Genomic DNA, 23358 nt, shown 5'->3' with positions numbered 1-23358 from the left:
AACAGTTTTATATGCAAGATTTTAAACCAAGTTAAAAAAAAAAACAACTCCTGACATAAATGTATCATATGTAAAGTGGCAAGATCTCAAGAATATGAATTACTTCAGGAATATCTTCTAAGAATAAAGACAAAATTAAGTTACCCTTTTGACAGTGAATTACTTTCCTCATGTAAATTCACACTCAAAAGCAAATGAAAGGCAAAGCCAAAATTCTATTTATTTTAAAGGATGGCAAAGCTAGGTTAAGTTTTTTTCTTTAATATAGCAAATAAAAATGGTGCCTATTTAATAGGAACCATTAAATAGGACAGGTGTCGCTTAAAAATGTTATAACAATATAGATTTAAATTTTAAAAATACTCCTGTGCTGCCTTCTTGCAATTTGGCTAAAATACCTCCTTCCCTTTAACTCATGTTGTGTTTACCATTATTTTCGGTTTTTTGCTAGATCACAAGCCTCTAACTTTTCAGAAGTGGACTGCAGGTTATTAAATTGGACTCTTTCTTTGGCATTCATCCTCTGACACATTCCTCTAAATCTGAGATTTATTTATATTGATAACTACCCCTTTTAAAAACAAATGCATCTTAGAAAGGTTAATTTTATATTACCTTTCAGTCAAGCCTCAAGGAAGAGAGGAAGGGAGAAGGAAAAAGAGGAAGGAAGAAGACAGAAGATGAGGGAATCATGTCAAGAGGAGTAGGGTAGGAAATCAGCCAGAGCCTTAGACCTAAGTAAATAAAATGGGAACAAAACATCTTCACTGGAGACACTGGAGTTCACATAATGTCCAGGCAATCAAAAGCCACACATGCTATAACAGTCCCACAGACAGATACTACATTAAACAACTTCAAGACATATCAAAGTAATAATATGAGTGATAAAGTTATCAACAAGTCAGAATTGATTCGCGGAATGCATTAAACAACATTTACTCAAAGATTTAAAAAGCTCCAACCCCAATAGTTTACTGAAGAATTTCTTCAGGGCAGCCCAGGTGGCTCAGCAGTTTAGTGCTGCCTTCAGCCCAGGGTGTGATCCTGGAGACCTGGGACGGGGTCCCGCGTTGGGTTCCCTGCATGAGCCTGCTTCTCCCTCTGCCTGTGTTGTGTCTCTGACTCTCTCTCTCTCTCTCTTTGTCCCTCATTAATAAATAAATATTTTTTTAAAAAATAGTTTCTTCAGTGTTAAAGGCTTCTGGTAGGTTTCCAATTAGGGTCTCACAAAGACTCCCAAAGACTACATTCAGGTGAGTGAAAGAATTATGAAAGCCACATGTTTATCAGTATTTAAAATGTGGGACCCCAAATACACTCTATGGTCTAATTTATTTTTTTTTATTTTTATTTTTTTTAATTTTTATTTATTTATGATAGTCACAGAGAGAGAGAGAGAGAGAGGCAGAGACACAGGCAGAGGGAGAAGCAGGCTCCATGCACCGGGAGCCTGATGTGGGATTCGATCCCAGGTCCCCAGGATCGCGCCCTGGGCCAAAGGCAGGCGCCAAACCGCTGTGCCACCCAGGGATCCCTCTATGGTCTAATTTAAAGCACAATATAAGGTTTTAATTTTAGAATTCTCAGAGCTGTCATTTCTTGGTGTTTTTGCCATTTTTAAACTAGCCAGATACTTCCTTTAATATACCAGAAGTTCAAGGAGAGTCTTTAAAATGAAAGATTTGCCAAACTGCTTTGCCACAAAGCAGTTTTTCACTAGACCACTGAACTTTGCTACAGTTTTAATATTGGCTTCACTCAATATTAAAGCCATCATCTACTACAAATGCATCAAATGCTAGGTACTAAGGTTACAAAACTGAACAAAACAGAATCCCTGCCTTTGAGGCAGTCATAGTCATTCAGCAGAAAGAGACATATGAACAGACAATTATACTACCTAAGTTTTATAATAAGAGATATGAACAGAAGATTGTGCAAACAAGGTGGTAAAAGCCACCAAGTCAGCCTGGAGGACTATGCTAAGCCTGTTCAAGAGGATTTGACATTTAAATTCATCTACAATGAGGTAGTTTAGGTTTAGTCAATTTGTAAAGACCCTTCTATTTAAAAAAAGGTAGGACACACACACAAAAAAAGGTAAGACAAAAAGTTGAAGGTCATAGAAATCTTGTAAAAAATGATGCAGATTATTCCAGTTTGTTGTTTATTAATCTAATCTCTTTATCAAAAAGAGAATATTTTACTCATATAAATCCTCATCTTGTCTCCCAAACTTGTCCTCTTCCTGCATTCCTTTTCTTGGTAAATGGTAATACTATCTAAAACTTAACCTTCCACAGTCAACTAACTACCAATTCCTACTGATTCTACTCCCTAATAGTTTCTTTATTCTGTATACTTCTATCTGCAATGGCTACCATCATCCCTTATGTTGGAAGCTTCCAATAGCTTCCAAAAGAGCTTCCTTCTCCCAATCAACTAATTCTTCACACTATGGCCAGAGTGATTTTCCAAAGCACAAATCTGATCACATGACAACCCATCTTAAAACCATTCCATTGCTTCCTATTGCTCTTAGAAGCCCAAACTCTTAAGCATAGTTGTCAATATCTGGCCTGGCTTGCCTTGTGCTGCAATCTTTTGTACAGCACTCATATTGAAACTTTTGCAGTTTCCTTAATACACAGTACTCACTTATTCACTGTCTTCTGGAGAGCCTTCCAAGACTCCCTCAAAAGAAAATCAGATGACTCTCCAAAGTGATCTTTCAGCACCTTCTGCTTCTCTGTTACCATATTTACCGCACTACACAGTATTTTAATTACCTGTCTGTCTCCCCCAGGAAACTAAGTTCCTTAAGGGCAAAAACTATCTCACACATTCTTGCATTTCCTATCTAAAGCATATGCCTGCCTGGCACACACTTCACGCTTGATAAAGATTTGTTGAGTGCATGAATAAATGAACAAATGAATGAACAAACTGCAAAGAGAGAAATTCAATGACCTACAATTTGTGTTAATATTAGCTACACTATAGAAACGCTTACTCTGTCTACCTATAGCTTGAGCATATGTAAGTTATGAGGCTATCACAACCTGTTTTCAGAAACATAAAGAAAGGCAACTATACCACAAACTCAAAAATCAAATGAGCTTAAAAATTTATTGATGTCCTCCAGTTTAGACAGTATAAACTTATATTGAAAAAGTCATTTTTTGGATTGAATATATATCAGAATTATCCTATACATTTAAAAAATAAAATTATAACTACCTTTGTACTATTACATTATTTTCACAGGAAAAACATTAAGTTTGCAAAGCTGCATTCATCACTGACTCACCGATTCTTTTCCAGCTCATTGTGTGTAGACCTAAAGAAAAACAAAAAAGACCATTAGACATTTGCTGCTAAGGCTATGGAAAGGGAGATTAGTTATATCACACCCAGTGAATTTCTTTAACAGTGCAATATATAATCAGACTTCTATAATCTCACTCATCAAGAAGAAATAGTCCACATTCATTAGAACCATTCATTCAGATATGGTATATCCAGTTAACTAATTATTCTGACACTGGTGTTTCACTGTTTTTTTAACAAAATTAATATGAGCACATATTCTCTTGCCTACTTCTAGTATCCTACATTTTATTGATCTGTAGATTTTTAATTCAAACATCATCTCATTTTTGTTTAAAAAGAAAAACGTACTTCCTATGTCCTCTTCTCTCTCCACTTAGTAACTCCTAAGCATAAGGAGAAAAAAAAAGTTTTGGCTAGCACACAAGCTGAAACAGGCTTGCTTTACTGCTAAGTGATACAAATTCAAGCCTTCTTGCTCTTTGTGTAAAATATAAACAAACAAAAAAATTATACAAAGAAGAAAATAATATAAGGAGATATATTAATAAAATCAAGAAAGACTGTTTAAAAGACTGGGAAGATATACCTAAAAATGCTAACATATTTTCTTTTTGTGACTTTTTTCTGTTTTGTTCATCAGTATTTGTTATAAGAATACTTATCATCAAAAAAAAAAAAAAAAGAATACTTATCATCTACTGAACATAAAGTCTGCTAAACAGTATGCTAAACAGTTAACATATATTATTTCATTTTATCCCCCAAACAACTCTTGGGTTTTTTTTTTTTTTTTTTTTAGGATTTTATTTATTCATTTGAGAGACAGAGAGAAAGAGCATGAGCAAGGGTAGAGGGAGAAGCAGACTCCCCGCTGAGCAGGGAGCCTGATGTGGGGCTCAATCCCAGGACCCTGGTGTGGCACTGCATCCCAGGATCCCAGGATCATGACCCTAGCCAAAGGCAGATGCTTAACAGACTGAGCCACCCAAGAGCTCCCAAAACCCCAATTCTCAACTACCTTGGTGGAGAGAAGTTAAGGACACACAGGCTCTTAAGGCTAGACTGCTAGGTTCAAATAGTGTATTGCCTAGTTCAAAAGTGCCTTCATTTCTCTGTGCTGTTTCCTCATCTATGAAAGAGGAAAAGTGACAATACGTGCCTCATGTGATTGTTATGAGGAATAAATAAGTTTACTCTGAACAGCAAGATATAACAAACTCTAAAGTTAGCTATTATTAGAATTATGTTATACTAGTCCTCTTAAATGAACATGTATTACTTTTATAATAATTTAGCATGAACAGTAACAGGAATTTTATAAAAGAGAATTTAAGTTCCTGTCTCCAGAACTAAAACTTCAATTATTTAATATATTCTGGTTAATGTCAAATGTTTTCAGAATATCACATTACTGATTACTTTAATCTGATTTACTATTCCAATGGATATTTAACAATTACATTTCTAAACTTCAATAATAGAAGTATTTTTGTCAGTCTCATAATTTGTAGAAATTGTACCGTCTTAGTTCAAAATCCAAAAGGTTTGTGTTACTGCATCCTGTCCACTTTTTCCTTTCTTAACGGTTTCATAAGGTCCAAGTGACACAGGATGAAAAAGACTGATATTCATTTTCAAGAGATTATCTTATTTATAAAAAGGATTTCTCTCTCAAAAGAGGCAAAAAAAATCTTAAGATGCTTCAAGAGCTCAGCCAAATTAAGAGCAAGGATATGTACAATTCAGATGGAAGAACTCATAAAAACAGAACTTTTAGTTTAACAGAGACTCAAGAGTTCAAAACCCTATAAATAAATTATAACTAAATTTCTATCACTATATAAGTATTTACAAAAAGTTTTAAGTTCTTTTTTATTTGTCAAAGTAAATCAGTAAGTCAAAAGAGGAAAAATACAAATCTTGAGATTTAAAACAAAAATGCTCAAAATTTGAAGGGGTTATCAATGATGGAATTTCCCACTCCCTCATAGTAAGTTTTGGTTTAATTGCTTTTATCTGAGAAAAAAACTTAAAACAAATAAAGCAAAAGCAATGGAATACTAAAGTAATAAATGGAAATAATCTATTTAGAGAGAAGTAGGACTATTTACCATAAACTTAACCTGTTTTTTTTTTTAACCTGTTTTAAACAGTTTGGAAATCCCACATATGGCTATAAATGCAAAGGAATATATATATCTAAAGATAACCAATTGTTGAATTCCAATATTGTATTAAGCCTATTATCAAAGCTAGCACCAAAAGAACATAATCTGACCCACTGCTGTGAACAAAATTAAAACAGCAGGTTCTTCCCACCTCTCTCAGACTTTTACTTATCTTCTTTCTAAAAAAAATATAAAATAACCAAGAATATGAACTTTTTCACCAAAGAAATGCATGTCCTATCTAGTTATACCACCAATAACGCTTAACATTTCCAAATACTAAGAAGCAAAAATGATCATGTATGTACTCATGTTTACCATACTGCCATGTTCTTCCAATTTTTAAAAAATGCATCAGTAGTACTTACATTTAGATGGCTTTTTTGCCTATAATCTCAAGTCAACAAATACTTTGATTCTTGTGGTGGTTTTAGGTAGGCAGAATTTACTTCCCAATGTGGCTAGCAGGGTAAACTTTAGAAAAAGGTAGCATTTGGTATGGATCTTAAATGATGACTATTTGCTACTAGTAGAAGCTGGACCTGGTAGGGAGAGGGCATAACCAAGTGGAAAGGAGCACAAGTAAAGAAGCAGAAGCAGAGCTGTCCCACAACTATATGGTCAACTACTTTTTGACAAAGCAGGAAAGAATATTCAATGGAAAAAAGACCTTACAACAAATAGTGTTGAGAAAACTCAACAGGAACAGGCAAAAGAACTTTCTTAGACCATGCACAAAAATAAATTCAAAATGGATGAAACACCTAAGTGTGAGATGGGAAACCATCAAAATCCTAGAACACAAACAGAACCTCTTTGGCATCAGCCTTAACAACTTCTTACAAGGGAATGGAAAGGAAACAAAAGAGAAGGGAAGCAAGGGAAACAAAAACAAAAATAAACTATTGGGACTTCATCAAAATAAAAAGCTTCTGCACAGCAAAGGAAATAATCTGCAAAACTAAAGGTGAACTTTGGGATAGGAGAAGATATTTGCAAATGACATATCTGATAGTGGGTTAGTATCCAAAATATATAAAGAACATATAAAACTCAATACCAAAAATACAAATAATCCAGTTAAAAAACAAGCAGAAGACATGAAAAACATTTTTCCAAAGAAGACATACAGATGGCTAACAGACACATGAAAAGATGCTCAACATCACTCATCATTAGGGAAATACAAATCAAAACTATAATGGGATATATCACCTCACACCACTCAGAATAGCTAAAATTAACAGCGCATGAAACAACAGACCTTGGCAAGGATACAGAGAAAAGGGAATTCTTTTGCACTGTTGGTGGGAATGCAAACTGGTACAGCCACTCTGGAAAGCAATATGGATGTTCCTCAAAAAGTTAAAAATAGAACTATCCTATGATCCAGGAATTGGGACTACTGGTTATTTACCCAAAGAATACAAAAATACTGATCCAAAGGGGTACATGCACCCTGATGTTTATAGTAGCATTACCAACAATAGCAGAATTGTGGAAAGATCCCAAACGTCCATCAACTGATGAATGGATAAAGAAGTTATGTATGTACATATATACATGTGTGTGGAATATGGAATATTACTCAGAAAAAAAAAGACTGAAATCTTGCCGTTTGCAAAGACGTGAATGGACCTAGAGAATGTTATGCTAAGAGAAATAAGTCAGTCAGAAAAAAACAGATACCACATAATTACACTCTAATGTGGAATTTAAGAAAACAGATGAATATGGAGCAGGGGGAGAGAGAGGGACAAATCATAAAACAGAATCTTAACTACAGAGAAGAAACTAAGAATTGCTGGAAGGGAGGTGGGAAGTATGATGGGTTAAAGGGGTGACAGCTATTTAGAAGTGCACTTGTGATGAGTATTGGGTGTTAAACGTAAGTGATGAATTGCTCAATTCTATACCTGAAACTCGTACTACACTGTATGTTAACTAATTGAAATATAAATAAAAACTTGGAAGAAAAAGAAAATAAGCAAGCAGAGCTGTGAAATCCAAAGCAAAACCAGAGAACAACAATGTACAGGTCAAAAAGATCTGTGGTGTTAGAATAAAAATGTCCTGAGTCTATTAATTCTATCACTCTCATTAGCTGTGTGACTTTATTTTTTTTTTTAAGATTTTATTTATTTATTCATGAGAGACACAGAGAGAGAGAGAGAGAGGCAGAGACACAGGCAGAGGGAGAAGCAGGCTCCATGCAAGAAGCCTGATATGGGACTCGATCCCCAGTCTCCAGGATCACAACCTGGCTGCAGGCGGCGCTAAACCGCTGCTCCACTGGGGCTGCCCCAGCTGTGTGACTTTAAACAAATTATTTAACCTCTCTCATGGACAGTTTCCCCATTTGTAAAACTAGAATAACACGTGGCTTGGCTAGGTTAGTGTGAGACTTAGAAAAATATGTAAAAGCATCTAACACATAATAAACATTTAGTATATGTTAGCCATTGCAACTACTCTTACTATTTTTAATGAAACTAAAAATATACTACCTAAACCTAGTATACTATGTGGGGTAATAAACTAATAGATTCTCAGTAACATTTGAAATTAGTCTGGAAATAAACCAACAATCATAATCATGAAAAAAGAAACTGAAAGAAAAGATAAGTATTTTGGTCATTTAGTCAGCTGTGAAGACAGTACAAGGTTTAGGTAGGGTATGACAGAAAGATGACTAATTGTATGTACACAAAGAAAATAATGATCCAAATAGTGCCGGCAATAAATGAATATTACATACTAGCACACCTGGAAACCACCTCTTTGCTTTTCTAAGCCTATGTGTCCAACCAAACCTTTCCAATAATATGCCATTGAAATATTCAATTATGATAAGTTCTCTGTAAGGTTGAGGTGTTCTTTTTCTTTTTAAGAGTTTATTTATTTGACAGCAAAAGAGCACAGCAGCACACTGGCAGGCAGGACAAGAGGGAGAGGGAGAAACAGGCTCCCCGCCAAGCAGGGAACCCAACATGGGGCTCAATCCTAGGACTCCAGGATCATGACCTAAGTGGAAGGTAGATGCCCAACCAATTGAGCCACCCAAGTGCCCCAGGTTGAGATGTTCTAATAATCCAGTGGGTTAGCCCACTTTTCTTCAAATAAAATGCATCTCTGAAAGCAAACACTAATCAACTGTATGCCTTTCAGACACCCTTATTCTGAATGCTTAATAACTCCCAAGGACAGAGAAAAGACATTTCTATCATTTTATCACTGAAATCACAGGTATTCTTTTTCACAAATAATATCCCTTTAAGAGAGACATACTAATGAATTCACTATTAGAATGGGAATCATCTCAACCAGATCTGTGACTTTTCACTGACCAGTGCACAGCTCTAATACATAAACTTTTAATTCTTTAGGGTGTAGTTTGGTGGCAGTCAATGAAGTGAAGCGTAGAATTAAAATTGAACAAAATAGTACAGTCTGGCTCAAGAGTAGTGCCATCGTGGAAGAAAAATAAAAGCCCCCAATCCTAGAATTCATATTATCTTCCAGCAAAAAAAAAAAAAAAAAAAGACCTATCTTTGTTGAATTAATGAGCAAACCTCAAATTTGTTAACCTTTTTGTTTCACTTGCTTTGTAAAATGGATGTCGCCCTCCACACAATGAAAAAAATACATTCTCTGAATCTAAACAAGTATCTTCTAATTGTATCCTAAAGCTTATATTTCCTTTATAAATACTCAAAGGGCAAGAAAAACAGAAAATCTTAGCTACATTAGAGCAGGGATCCCTGAAGTGTATGCCTGAAGGGGGCTGACAAGAGTACATAATTTTTGCTGTTAATGGTATAATATAGTGTTCAATAAAATTTGAAAAACACTATAATAGAAGAAAACTATGCTAATAAATTCTTTTTAATTTTTAAATTAAATTTTATTGAAGTAAAATTAACATACAGTATTATATTAGTTTCAGATATACAACATGATTCAGCAACTCTATACATTACTCAGTACTCACCCAATAAATGTAGTCACCAAACAATATTATTACAATTTTATTGACTATATTCCCTGTCATACTTTTCATCTTCATGACTTATTTTTTTAAATACTGATTGACTGATTGATTGATTGATTGACTGATTTGGGAGAGACAGAGAGAGTATGCATGCACGCACACAAGTCAGGGGGAGAGAGAGAGAGAGAGAGAGAAGCAGACTCCCCACTGGGCAGGGAGCCTGAAGCTTGGCTCAATCCTAGGACCCCAAGACCATGACCTGAGCCGAAGGCAAAAGCTTAATCAACTGAGCCAGTCAGATACTCCTCATCTTCATGACCTATTAAATTAATTCTTTCAAAAAGGAAATTTTGAATATTTGTTTTTATCAAAGATACACATTTTAAAAAACCATTAAAAACACAGTAAACCTTGATTATTGCAGGCTTTCAGGAAAACTGCCTTATAAGAAATGTATTGTTTCTTCCTTAACAATGACAAAAACATAACCACCATAATAACTAAGGCCACAAAAAAGCAAGTGTCTAAAAAGGATGCATAACAAGAACTACAATCAATAAAATTTCCCTTAAAACTTACATAGCAAAGCTGAATATATGCAATCCTCATGACTCAGCATCTCTACTCACAGGCATATACCTAACTAATAACTGTTCATCAAAGGACATACAAAAAAATGCTCATTCTTTTCATACCAGCCAAAAACTGGAAACAAATATCCATCAATAATAGAATGAGAACAAATTGTGAAATATTCATACAATGTAATACAATGGAAAATACAACTGAAAATGAACTATTATGCAATATGTATGAATCTTCATAATTTTGACATAATGTTGAATGAAAAAAAGGCAGATATAAAAAAATACATACTGCTTAACTCCATCCACACAAAATTCAAAATAGGCAAAACTAATTTAACAGCATCAAAAGCTGGAATAGTGGTTACCTCAGGGAGGCAGGGGGTGTGACTGGAAAGAGTCAAAGGAAGGGTTCCTAAGAAGAGTCTATAATATAGTATTTCTTCACCTTTGTGAAAATTCATTTTATATTTTCGTGTTTTTGTGTACATTTTTCAATAAATGGAAAAAATTTTAAATTACATATGAACCAAATTAAGTAAAAAACAATTATTTCAAATACAGCAAACACACTAATTTAAGCCTCTGATAAATCTTTTGGCTCACTACATAAACATGCCTAAGTTATACATTTTGTAAAGCATAATTTTCAATAAGTTTATAATTACTAAAATTATACAAGGTAAGTTGTCTAAGCACAATGGAATTAAATTAGAAATCAAGAACAACAAGATAACTAGAAAAATAATAATGTTTGGAAGATAAGCCACAAATCAAAAAACAAAATGCAGAGAAATTAGAAAATATGCTGAATGATAATAAAAACACAACATATCAAAATTTGTTGGATGTAAAAAAAAATTTGTTGGATGTAGCTAAAACAATATTCACACAATAATGTTTAACTTTAAATTCTTCTATAAGAAAAAAAAGAAAGATTCAAAATCAATGGTCTTTCACCTTAAGAAGCTCCAAAAAAGGGATCCCTGGGTGGCGCAGTGGTTTAGCGCCTGCCTTTGGCCCAGGGCGCGATCCTGGAGACCCGGGATCGAATCCCACGTCAGGCTCCCGGTGCATGGAGCCTGCTTCTCCCTCTGCCTGTGTCTCTGCCTCTCTCTCTCTCTCTGTGACTATCATAAATAAATAAAAATTAAAAAAAAAAAAAAAAAAAAAGAAGCTCCAAAAAAAAAAAAAAAAGCATATTAAACCCAAAGAAATAGAGGAAGTAAATAAGAAGTCACAGGTTAAAGAACAAATCACAAAGAAATCAGAAAATATCTTCAGAGGGATTATAAAGAAAATGCAACATATCAAAATTTGTTCAATACAGCTAACGCAGTGCCTCAAGAGAAATGTTTAGCTTTAAATCCTTACGTTGGGGATGGAGTCCAAAATTAATGACTTGAGATTCCACATTTAGAAGCTAGAAAAAGAAGCAAACTAAACTGAAAGAAGCTGAGCAATGGTTCTCAACTGTGGGCTATTTTGTTCACCAGGACATATTTGGCAATGTCTGGAGTCATTTTCTGTTATTACAACTGGGGGATCTATTGGCATTTTGTGAGGAGTGGTCAAGGATGCTGCTAAACATCCTATGATGCTCAAAACAGAATTATCTGGCCCAAATTGTCAATACTGCTGAAACTGAGAAACTCTGAGGTAGAAGAAAGAAATTAATAAAGCCAAGAACAGGAAAGAACAAAATAAGAAACAGGAAACAATAGAAGTATCAATAAAACCAAAAGCTGACTAAAAAGTCAGTAAAATTTATAAGCTTCTAAGACTGATTAAGAAAAAAAAAGAAAAAAATTACTAATACAAAAAATATAGTATCAGGATGAAAGAGTGCCCATCACTACAGATCCTAACATATTACAGGGGATAAGAGAATATTATAAATAACTTTATGCCAATAAATTCAAAGAACTTAGAAGAAATGAACAAATTTCCTGAAAGATACAAATTATCAAAACTGACTCAAGAAGAATTAGAAAACCCTGAATACTCTTCCATCTACTAAAGAAATTGAATTCATAATCACAAACCTTCCCACAAAAACTCCAGACCCAGAACTTTTCATTGTCAAATGTTACTAAGCATTTAAGGCATAAATAATATCAATCTCACATAAAAGCTTTAAAAAAATGAAGAGGGAACATTTCCCAACTCTTTCTGAGGCCAGTATTATCCTGCTAGTGAAACCAGACAAAGAAATTACATTGGAAAAACAAAACAAAACAAAAACCAGATTACTATCCTTCATGAACCCAGATGCAAAAATTATTTTTTTAAAGATTTTGTTTATTTGAAAAAAAGAGTACACATGCGCATGAGCAAGGGGAGGGGTAGAGGGAGAAACAGACTCCCCACAGAGCAGGGTGCCTGATGCAGGGCAGGATTCCAAGACATTGAAATCATGACCTGAGCTGAAAGCAGATACTTAACCAACTGAGCCACCCAGGCACCTACAGATACAAAAATTCTTAACAAAATATAAGCAAATTGAACCCAACAGCAAATAGATAGTATCACTTTTACAATAAGAAATTTGTCTGGTCACTGTCCCAACTTTCTGGAACCTTGGAATTTCAAAAGATATAGGAGTGTCTACATTATTCACAGTGGGCCCTGGACTACACTTGAGTTTATGCTAAAGAGAGGACTCAAAAAAAAAAAAAAAAAAAGAGATGACTCAGATTGGAGGCTGGTCATAACAGAAAGATGAAATGTGTCATTAGAGGGTTGGGGCTTTGAGCCACTGATACCACCTGACTTCCTAACCTCCCGGGAGAGAACAGTCACTAGAGATGGAGTTCAATCATGTGACCTATGATTCAATCAATTAGGACTACACAATAATTCTGAAATAAAAACTATGGAATCTGAGGTGAACTTCCTGGTTGGTAAATATATCAACGTGCCAGGAAGATAATGCATCGATTCCACATGGAAAGGATACAGCAGCTCTATGTTCCCAACTCTCCCGGACCTTGGCCTATATATCTCTTCATTTGGTTGGTCCTGATTTGTACTATTTTTTTTTTAAAGACTTTGTTTATTTATTCATGAGAGACACAGAGAGAGGCAGAGACACAGGCAGAGGGAGAAGCAGGCTCCGTGCAGGGAGCCCAACACGGGACTCGATCCTGGATCTCCAGGATCACGCCCTGGGCTGAAGGTGGCACTAAGGTTTACGCTGAGCCACCTGGGCTGCCTGATTTGTACTATTTTTAATAAAATTTATAATCCTAAGTATAGTGTTTTCCTGAGTTCTGTGAGTAGTTCTAGTGAATTCTCAAACCTGAGGGGACTGAAAATCCCTGATTTTGTAGCCAGTTAGTACAGCTGGCATCTTAGTGAAGATCAGTCATATTGAAGACTGCACCCTTAAATTTGTGGACACTGTGCTAACTACAGGTAGTTGGTGCCAATATCACAAAATATACCATGACCAAATAGTGTATTCCAGGAATGCAAGACTGATTTAAGATTCAACAGAAGTATCAATCAACGTAACTGACCACATTAAAAGAACTTAAAAATAGCATAAACTCAATAAATGCAGAAAAAGCACTTAACAAAACTCAGCATCTGTTCACAATAAAAAATAGAAACACCTCAGTATATTAGGAAAAAAAGGAATTTCTTTTTTTTTTAAAGGAATTTCTTGAACCTGTGAAAAGTATCAACAAAAAGTACAATTATTATACTCAATGGTTAAAGAATGCAAGTTTTCTTAAGATTAGAAACAAGGAAAGATGTTCACGCTCACCACTTCTATTCAGCACCATATTAGAGGTCCTCGCCAATGAAATAAGGGAGAAAAAAGAAACATACAAAATGCAAAGGAAGAAGTAAAAATATCTGTATTGGAAACAACATCATTTGTTATCTATTTAGAAAATCCTAAGGAATATGCAAATTATCAGAATATACCAAATTAAACTGCCATTTACAATAGCATCAAAGATTAATAAATGTTTAAGGATAAATTTAACAAAGTATATACATTACTTACATTCTGAAAAACTATAAAATATTGCTGAACTTTGAAAACATTTAAATAATTGAGTAAATGAAGTGATATACCATGTTCATGAATCAGAAGATTCAGTATTGTTCACATGTGTAAGGTCTATCTAAATTAATCTATAAATTCAATGCAATCCCAATCAAAATTCTAATAGGCTTTATGAGCAGATTCTATAACGTATGTTAAACTGCAAAAGACCTGTAACAGTCAAACGAACTTTTTAAAAGGAAGAACCACTTTGGAAGATTTGCACTGCCTGATTTCATGACGAATTAAATCATGTTTAGGTGTCTGCCTTCAGCTTGGGTCATAATCTCCAGTTCCTGGGATCGAGCTGGCATCAGGCTCCATGCTCAGTGAGGAGTCTGCTTTTCCCTCTCCCTCTGCCCCTCTCCATCATTCATTCTCTCTCTCTCTCTCTCTCTCTCTCCCTCTCTCAAATAAATACATAAAATCTTAAAAAAAAAAAAACCTATAGTAATGAAAACATTGTAGTCTTCAAATAAAAATAAATATTCTGACCAACGGACCAATCATAGATTCACACATATGTGGTCAACTGATTTTTTACAAAGATGCTAAGCTAATTCAATAGAGAAAAAGAAAGTATATTTGCCAAAAAATGAACTTCTGCCCTTGCCTCACACCTTCTACAAAAAATAACTCTAAATGAAACTTAGATCTAAATATAGAACTTAAAACTGTAAGACTACTAGAAGAAAACAAGAGAAAATTTTTCATGATTTTTGGATGATGCAAAGATTTCCTAGGACATTAGGAGGCATGAATAATAAAAGACAAACATTATAAACTGAACTTCATCATGACATGCAACTCTCATTCTTCAAAAGACAGTTTAAAAATAATAAAGGCAGGGATCCCTGGGTGGCGCAGCGGTTTGGCGCCTGCCTTTGGCCCAGGGCGCGATCCTGGAGACCTGGGATCGAATCCCACATCGGGCTCCCGGTTCATGGAGCCTGCTTCTCCCTCTGCCTGTGTCTCTGCGCCCCTCTCTCTCTCTCTCTCTCTCTCTCTCTCTCTCTCTGTGACTATCATAAATAAAAATAAAACAAAATAATAATAATAAAGGCAAATGACTGAGTAGGAGAAAACATTTGCAAAACACATATGTAATAAAGAACTTGTCTCCAGAATTTACAAAAAACTTCTTTTTAAAGTTGTTGTATATTTTGGATAATAGTATCTATCTATCTATCTATCTATCTATCTATCTATCTATCTATCTATATCGAGGGAGGGAAGGGGAGGGAGAGGGAGAGGGAGAGAGAATCTCGAGCAGACTCCAAAGCAAACTCTGTGCTGATCAAGCCCGGACACAGGGCTCAATCTCCCAATGTTGACATGACCTAAGCTGAAATCAAGAGTCTGATGCTTAGCCAACTGAGCCACCCAGGGACCCCTACGAATTTACAAAGAATTCTTTATAGTTCAACAAGAAAACAAAAGAAAAAAGGCAAAACATATAATTAGACACTTCACCAAAGAAGACATATCAATAGCAAATAAGCACATATAAAGACGCTCGAGATCCTTAGTTATAAGGAAAATGCAATCTAAACCACAAGTTATCATGACATACCCATTAGAAGAGCTAAAATTTAGACAATACCAAGTGCTATCCAGGTTGTGAAGCTACTAGAAGTCTTCTACACTGCTAGTCAGAATATAAAATGTACAGACACTTTGGAGAATGGTGTGGCAATTTCTTTACAAAGTTAAATATATACTTAATATATGGCCTAGCAATTCCACTCCTAGGTATTTATCTAAGAAAAATAAAAACAAATATCTACAAAAGACCTGTTCATGAAAGTACATAGCATCTTTACTTACAATAACTAAAAATGTCTATCAACTGGTGAATGGATAAACAAATTGTGGTAGAACCATACAATGGACTATTACTCAACAATATAAAGGACTGAACTACTGAAACAGAAAAACATGAATCTCAAAAAACACTATGCTAATAAAACAAGTTTGACACAAAAATAGCATGTACATGATTCCACTTACATAAAACTCTAGAAATGGCAAAAATGCAGTGACAAAAAACAGATTAGAAGTTGCCAGGACCAAGAGGCAGAGATAGGAAACTGACTATAAAGAGGCATGAAGCAATTTTTTGAGATGATAAAAATGTTCTGTATCATAATTTTGCTGGAGGTTGCAGGTCTGTATATATATGTCAAGTCATCAAATCACACACTAAAAATTGAAGAATTTTATTGTATGGAAATTATATCCAAATAAAACTTATTTTTTTTAAACATTTTTTTATTTATTTATGATAGTCATACAGAGAGAGAGAGAGGCAGAGACACAACAGGCAGAGGGAGAAGCAGGCTCCATGCACCGGGAGCCTGATGTGGGATTCGATCCCGGGTCTCCAGGATCGCGCCCTGGGCCAAAGGCAGGCGCCAAACCGCTGCGCCACCCAGGGATCCCAAAACTTATTTTTTAAAAAACTAGTAAGCCTCATTCAGAAATTAAGGCAATAATCCAATGTACCATGAAGTACTCAAAAATGAGAGCAAAATATTAATTTATTGTGGGAGATTGGTAATACAAATTACTAGAAAGTACATAATCTAAAAACATCATTCCTTTGGGAAATATCTGTATTTATGTATATTTTTTTTAAATTTTGGGGATGCATGGGTGGCTCAGCAGTTGAGCGCATCTGCCTTCGGCTCAGGGCGTGATCCTGGAGTACCTGGATCGAGTCCCACAACAGACTCCCTGCATGGAGCCTGCTTCTCCCTCTCCCTGTCATGAATAAATAAATAAAATATTTAAAATTTTTCATTTCTGGCATGCAATTAATCTGCTATTAGTCAAGTGTACAGGCAGTCAAGTCCTCATCTTCTGTAACAGGAAATTGATAGAGAATAAAAATAATAAGCTTTTTTTTTAAATTTTAAAAATATTTTATTAATTTGGAGAGGAAGGGTTGGGGGAGGGGCAGAGGAAGAATCTCAAGCAGATTTCACACAGAGCCTGACAAAGGGCTTGATCTCATGACACTATGATTGTGACCTGAGCAGAAATTAAAGAGTCAGACGCTTAACCGACTGACCCACCCTGGTGCTCTTAGAATAAGCTTCTTATTTAGAAATAAGAAAGCAGGGGCAGGGGATCCCTGGGTGGCTCAGTGGTTTGGCGCCTGCCTTTGGCCCAGGGCGTGATCCTGGAGTCCCGGGATCGAGTCCCACGTCGGGCTCCTGGCATGGAGCCTGCTTCTCCTTCCTCCTGTGTCTCTGCCTCTCTCTCTCTCTCTATGTCTATCATAAATAAATAAATCTTAAAAAAAAAAAAGAAAGAAAGAAAGAAAGCAAGCAGGCAAGCAAGCAGGGGCACCTGGCTGGCTCAGTCGGAAGAGCATGCAACTCTTGATCTCAGGGTCATGAGTTCAAGACCTGTGTTGGGTGTAGAGATTACTTAAATAAGTAAAAACTTTTAAAAAAGAGAAATAAGAAAGCAAACAACCAATGAACTGTTAAATTACTGGAAGTGGTAGCCTCTAGGAAATAGAAATTGAAGGGGAGAGATGAGGCAGGGGAATGTTATTCTTCTTTGTAAGGATCTGCTAGTTTCTATAGTTTTGCTTCTTATAAATTTCACATAATGAAATCATACAATATGTACTCTTATGTATCTGATTTTAATGTTTCTGTGGTTCATCCACTTTGTTATAAGTAGTTTATTTACTTCTATTGCTGGAGAGTATTCCACTGTATGAATATACTACATTTTGCTCGTCCATCCATTCACCTGCTTATGGATATCTTATTTCCAGCTTTCGGTGGTTATGAATAATGCTATGACCATTCACATTCAAGTGCTCCTGTGAACATGTGCAGGACAGTACCTCACACTTGTTACACTCTACCACTAACATCCAAGTTATTTACCACATTTATGAAAATGGCTAACAGTATGAAATACATACTGGTACTTAATAAGTTAATATTAAATTCCTACTGATATTTAAATGCTTGTTTAAAGAATAAAAAAACCACATTACTCAGCTATTCTAATAATATGGGCTTCAACTTCAATGTTAAAAACACAAACATAACTTTGTCTCCAGTAAGTATACCTGCCACAAATAAATTGATAATGAGAATGATTTTAAACACCTGTAGATCAACTTCATACAAAGCAATCAATTGTGCCCAAGTTTCTCCACAAATGTCAACATTTCATCAAACAAAACCCTCAAATCTACATGATCATGCTCAAAATATTTAGCCATTCATTCATTTAGTATTTAATGAGTGCCCACACTAAGAATATAAATACTCTAAAATTGCAGAGTGCTTGCCCTCATATAGCTCACGTTCCATCATTCACTTTTGCTAAATAAATAAATGAATAAATAAAGCATCGCTTATTGAGAAAATTACAGCTATATAACACACTATGACATTTTATCTTTACACTGTTAAACACCATGTAATTCTATTTATTTATATATACTTAAAGATGTTTACTTTTTTAAAGATTTATTTATTTTATAGAGAAAGAACATGAACAAGGGAAGCAGCGGAGACAGAGGGAGAAGCAGGTTCCCTGCCCAATGCAGGAGCTGAGCTGATCCTAGGACCCCAAAATCATGATCTGTGCTAAAGGCAGATGCTTAACCAACTGAGCTACTCAGGTGTCCCCAAAATGGTTAAATTTTATATAAACTGTTTTGTTTATTTAAATGAATTATAGTATTTATGATAAATTCCATAAAAACATTAGACTTTGAGCTTTTAGTAAACCTCCATAATAAAACAATGATTCTATAGAAAAATGAAAATCAAGTACTTTTTTTGCCTTACAGAACTATTTCCAGGAAGGTAACAAGCCTTCCGAAGGACAACTGACTGGATAACATGTTAAAATGATAATATTAAGAACACCAAATGGTTTTAGAGCCACGCTAGTAGTTGAAATTTTAAACTGTAACTTTTGTGCATTGACTGTCACCAGCAAAGACTACAGAAAACAATCCTAACAGATTCAGTATTAACAACAATATATTGTCCAGAGTTTTTGTGGAATCTGAAGACTGCTTTTTTTTCTGTTATCATATTGTTATTCACATTCATACTTCCACACAAGATTATGGTAATCAAAATTTAAAACCTCAAGACAAACTTACATTTTACCCTCTGGTGTCTTATTACATAAAAAGAAAAATTCTTTATACTTCCTCAAAGAGAATCCTAATTGTCCCTTTCTAATTAATCAAAATAAGAATAAAGGAAAATCAGTTGCTTTATCAAAATATGTTGACTGAGCCTAAAATTATGTTCTTTTATAATTTAAAAACACCCATTTCAAATGGCTTCAAAGCTCTCCTTATGCGGCCTCCACAGTGTTTACATAGTGATCTCAAAAGCCTATCCAACATACTTCCCATGATAAACAAATGTAAGGAAATAAATAACACACAGAAGTCTTTTTATCCAATGTCATAAAACTAAATAAAAAGAAACTCCACAACACTTTTCCCTTGAAATGTCTGTAGTAACATTAATAAAATTATCTACCAAACCAGATAATTTTATAAGAAACTACTTAGGTAAAATGTAAGGAATTACACTTATACTAAGTTACAGAATCCCTATATCTCCTTGTCAATAAACAAGTATATACTGTCAATCTATAACATTTCTACAATAACCTACTGTAATCTCTTCTATAAATTTAAATAATTGAATCTAGAATAGCCATGTTTATAATATCCTGATTTCCATAATTTACCATTTTATTATACATATATTTTTCCAAATACACCGTAAGATCCTCTATGGTAGGGAAGCATGTTTTACGTACATTGTGTAAGTTCAAAAAATTTGGTTACTAATTACCTTTAACAAAGCAGTTTCAATAACTAGTAAAAAAGGAAGCAAATTGCAAAAGTTGAAAAAGCACTAGTGGGAAAGCATTAAAGCAACAGATGCAGACCACATATTTCAGGGATTTGGCAAAGCAGAAAAGGAGAGCACTAACACATAAATTCAGGTTACAGTCACTCTGTCTTAGTTTTTAACTAAATTATTACTAATGACTGTTTGCTAATCCCAGGGAAAAAAATCCTAGGGATTTGTCTCATGTCCTAGTTCTACCTGCGCAACTTACCTTGTGTGCCAGTCCAGATTCCTCCACAAAAAATACAGAAAATATTTTCATCTTACCTTACAGAACTATTCTAAAATTCAAATGAGGTAATAATGTACATTAAAGGGCTTTATAGACAAGTAGGTTATTAAATGCAAGGTGTTACTATTATTATTTTGAAGATGGATTCTACCCTTTGACCCAACAATTCTGATTCTTAATGTTCATCCTAAGGATCTAGGTGGACAAACGTACAAAGGTATCTGCAAAAAGATGTTCACGGTAGCTCTGTTTCAAATAAAAAAAAAACTAAAAATAACTTAAATGTCATCATTGGATGACAGGTTTAACAAATTATGGTATACACATGAAACAGAATATCATGCTGTAATTAAAGATGATTTAACAGATGTGTATCAACATGAAAAAAATGTTCAAGATAAGATAAAGCAAGACTGCAAAAGTTTCAACTTTTGGGATCTCTTCCTTCATCTCTCAAACTTAATCAGGTCCTCTCTGTTACACCCCTCGTAGGATTCTCTATTTTTCCTATATTAAAATAATCACAGTTTGAAATAATATATTTGAATAGTAATAATAGTAATAAATAACAATAATGTGTTTCCTTTATAAATAAAGATAATAAAGGTAATAAAGATGGTATACACACACATATATGTGGGGGTGGAGGGGGAATATGACAGTATTTTATAATGTAGGAAACCAAAATGAAAAATAAAAACAATCAAACAAAAAAATATGCATGTTTATATTATATCAGCACTACTGACCAAAAATGGAATCTGGAAATACATTTTGTCAAACTATACCAGCAAAGCTCTTTGATCAGCTTAGTATCTGAAAAACTGTCTTCACTTAAGAAGTAACAAAGAATCATGCTATAACCAAAAGGAGGCGATGCTGCTTCCTTTTTAAGGAGAAATCTAGAAGAAAAAGCTTTCTTCAGGTCAACGGTCTTATCTGAGAATGATGCATATTCTGCTGAAAATCCACCTACAGCTAAATAGATATCTCTTACCATTTCTCTAGGCCACCTGAGTTTTAGTCATAAAATGCGTGATAATATCCTACCTTCATAAAGCAGAGAACTATACCAAATAAAGTCTTGAATTCCCTTTCTACAATTTGTGATCTTCCACATTATGTATTCGATATTCTGGAAAAAGGCCACTAATCAAATAGGAACAGAAGCAGCTGTTCTACAGACTTACAAGACATGATCATCAAGTCTCCTTGAAACAATACTTCCATAGGGAATATGTCCTTTAGAAACTCTGCAATAGCAAACTCATGCTTCAGTGAAGCATTTAATGAAAAGTCTAAATAATTCTTGGGAATTTTTCATTTAAACTCAGTGGAAGACAGAATATCACAGAAAACATCACACAGAGGTATTAATCACTCAACATTTGGAAAATAGTGAAGAACAATTTTAACATCACAAGGAGTTTAACTGCTACTAATGTCTACCTTTGTCCTGATACTCTAGGAGTTACCTATTCCACCAAGACTCAGAAACTATTTCTTGATACAGAAAATTTGAAAAGCATAGAAGAGTAAAAAGAAATTTCACAATAAAAATAAAGTTTCATTCAACTGCTCAGTGAACAAATAGGTACATGTTTCAAAATAAAAACAGAAAATATAACAAATTTCAAATTACTTATACTGGGAAAAAATCTTCTACAACTATTCTTAAAAAAAAAAAAAATTCACCACTACTTCCCCAAAAAACTACTGATTCTTTATAGAAGACAACCAAAAAAGCTTTAAAGCTGAAAATATAGCAATATAATCATTTCATCTAAGACTAAAATATGGCATGATTCTGCAGTTTAAAAACAGTTAAACTAAAGCCTTAACAAGCAAAAGGAAAGGTGTTTTGTTTTTTAATGTCCTCAATCCTAACAGGTGGAATTGAAATATGGCTGCTATTGTGAGATTTGTTAATATCCAAAGGATACTAAATAGAATAAATTTTTCATAAACTTAAAATTCAAGCATGAATTGGTACTATTATTTTCTACATCACCTTAAAACAATGGAATTACCATGTGTCATAGGCTCATACCAACATTTATTGCCAATATTTGGCAGACTTATGGTTTTTGCAGATATAAGTTTTAATATTTTATTTTCATAACAGGATGACAATAAGTGTTCTTTAAAATTAACTGCAACATTCTGTAGTCTACTATACTTATATACTATATAGTATACTAGAATATACACTTAAAAGAATTGGCAGTTGTAGAGTTTATACTTCAAATACTACATATTATTTTTTCTCCAAATATATTATTGCTAACATCCTTTAGAATACAGTATAATCAGGGACACCTGCGTGGCTCAGCAGTTAAGCATCTGCCTTCAGCCCAGGGTGAGATCCTGGGAGTCCTGGGATCCGGTCCCACATCAGGCTCCCTGCAAGGAGCCTGCTTCTCTCTCTGCCTATGTCTCTGACCCTCTGTCTCTGTGTCTCTCATGAATAAATAAATAAAATCTTAAAAAAAAAAAAAAAAAGAATACAATGTAATCAGAGTTTGCCAAAGCAGGAGTTGCATCATTTCTCCTTCCAGACTTTAATATGGTACTCAGCACAAAAGAAAAACGAAGTTCCAACAGAGGGCAGTCTACATGGAGTTTAGAAACCTTCCATTTTTTAAGAAACACCTACTCTGTACAAGGCATTGTGATAGTTACTGGGGATAAATCCTTAAGCAGAAGAAATTCAATTTCTACCTTCTTGGAGTTTGTAGTTCAATGAATGAGATGTGAATTTATCAATCAGAGAACTGTATTTCTACAACTATGATAAATATCATGAAGGGAAAAGCAGGGCTGCCATCCTGTGAACATCTTATCTACTTTGGCTGATGAGGAAAAGCTTCCGTGTAAACATTATGATTGCACTGAAATAAGAATGTTATTAGATAGAGACAACTTGGCAAAAGGGGAAAGAACAGAGTACATGCAAAGACCCTGAGATAGGAAACATGGTGTATTGAAGGAATTGAAAGAAAGCCTGCCAATATAATTCATTAGAATTGTATATAGGGTAGGAGTAGTTGCATGGATACCAAGTAG

At 34.5% G+C, this 23358-nt stretch overlaps 1 protein-coding gene across 2 annotated transcripts in view; it reads right to left on the bottom strand.

The window, feature by feature from the left end:
• Window positions 1–23358, bottom strand: part of MXI1 (MAX interactor 1, dimerization protein) — an 81257-nt gene that overhangs the window by 35584 nt on the left and 22315 nt on the right. For both annotated transcript variants that reach the window (XM_038578762.1, XM_038578763.1), the window contains exon 3: window positions 3314–3343. In XM_038578762.1, coding sequence (XP_038434690.1) covers window positions 3314–3343 — 30 coding nt within the window. The remainder of the gene's footprint in view (window positions 1–3313; window positions 3344–23358) is intronic.

Source organism: Canis lupus, chromosome 28 (assembly GCF_011100685.1).
Source record: "Canis lupus familiaris isolate Mischka breed German Shepherd chromosome 28, alternate assembly UU_Cfam_GSD_1.0, whole genome shotgun sequence".
Taxonomy (NCBI): domain Eukaryota; kingdom Metazoa; phylum Chordata; class Mammalia; order Carnivora; family Canidae; genus Canis; species Canis lupus.
This window is presented reverse-complemented; position numbering and strand designations above follow the sequence as displayed.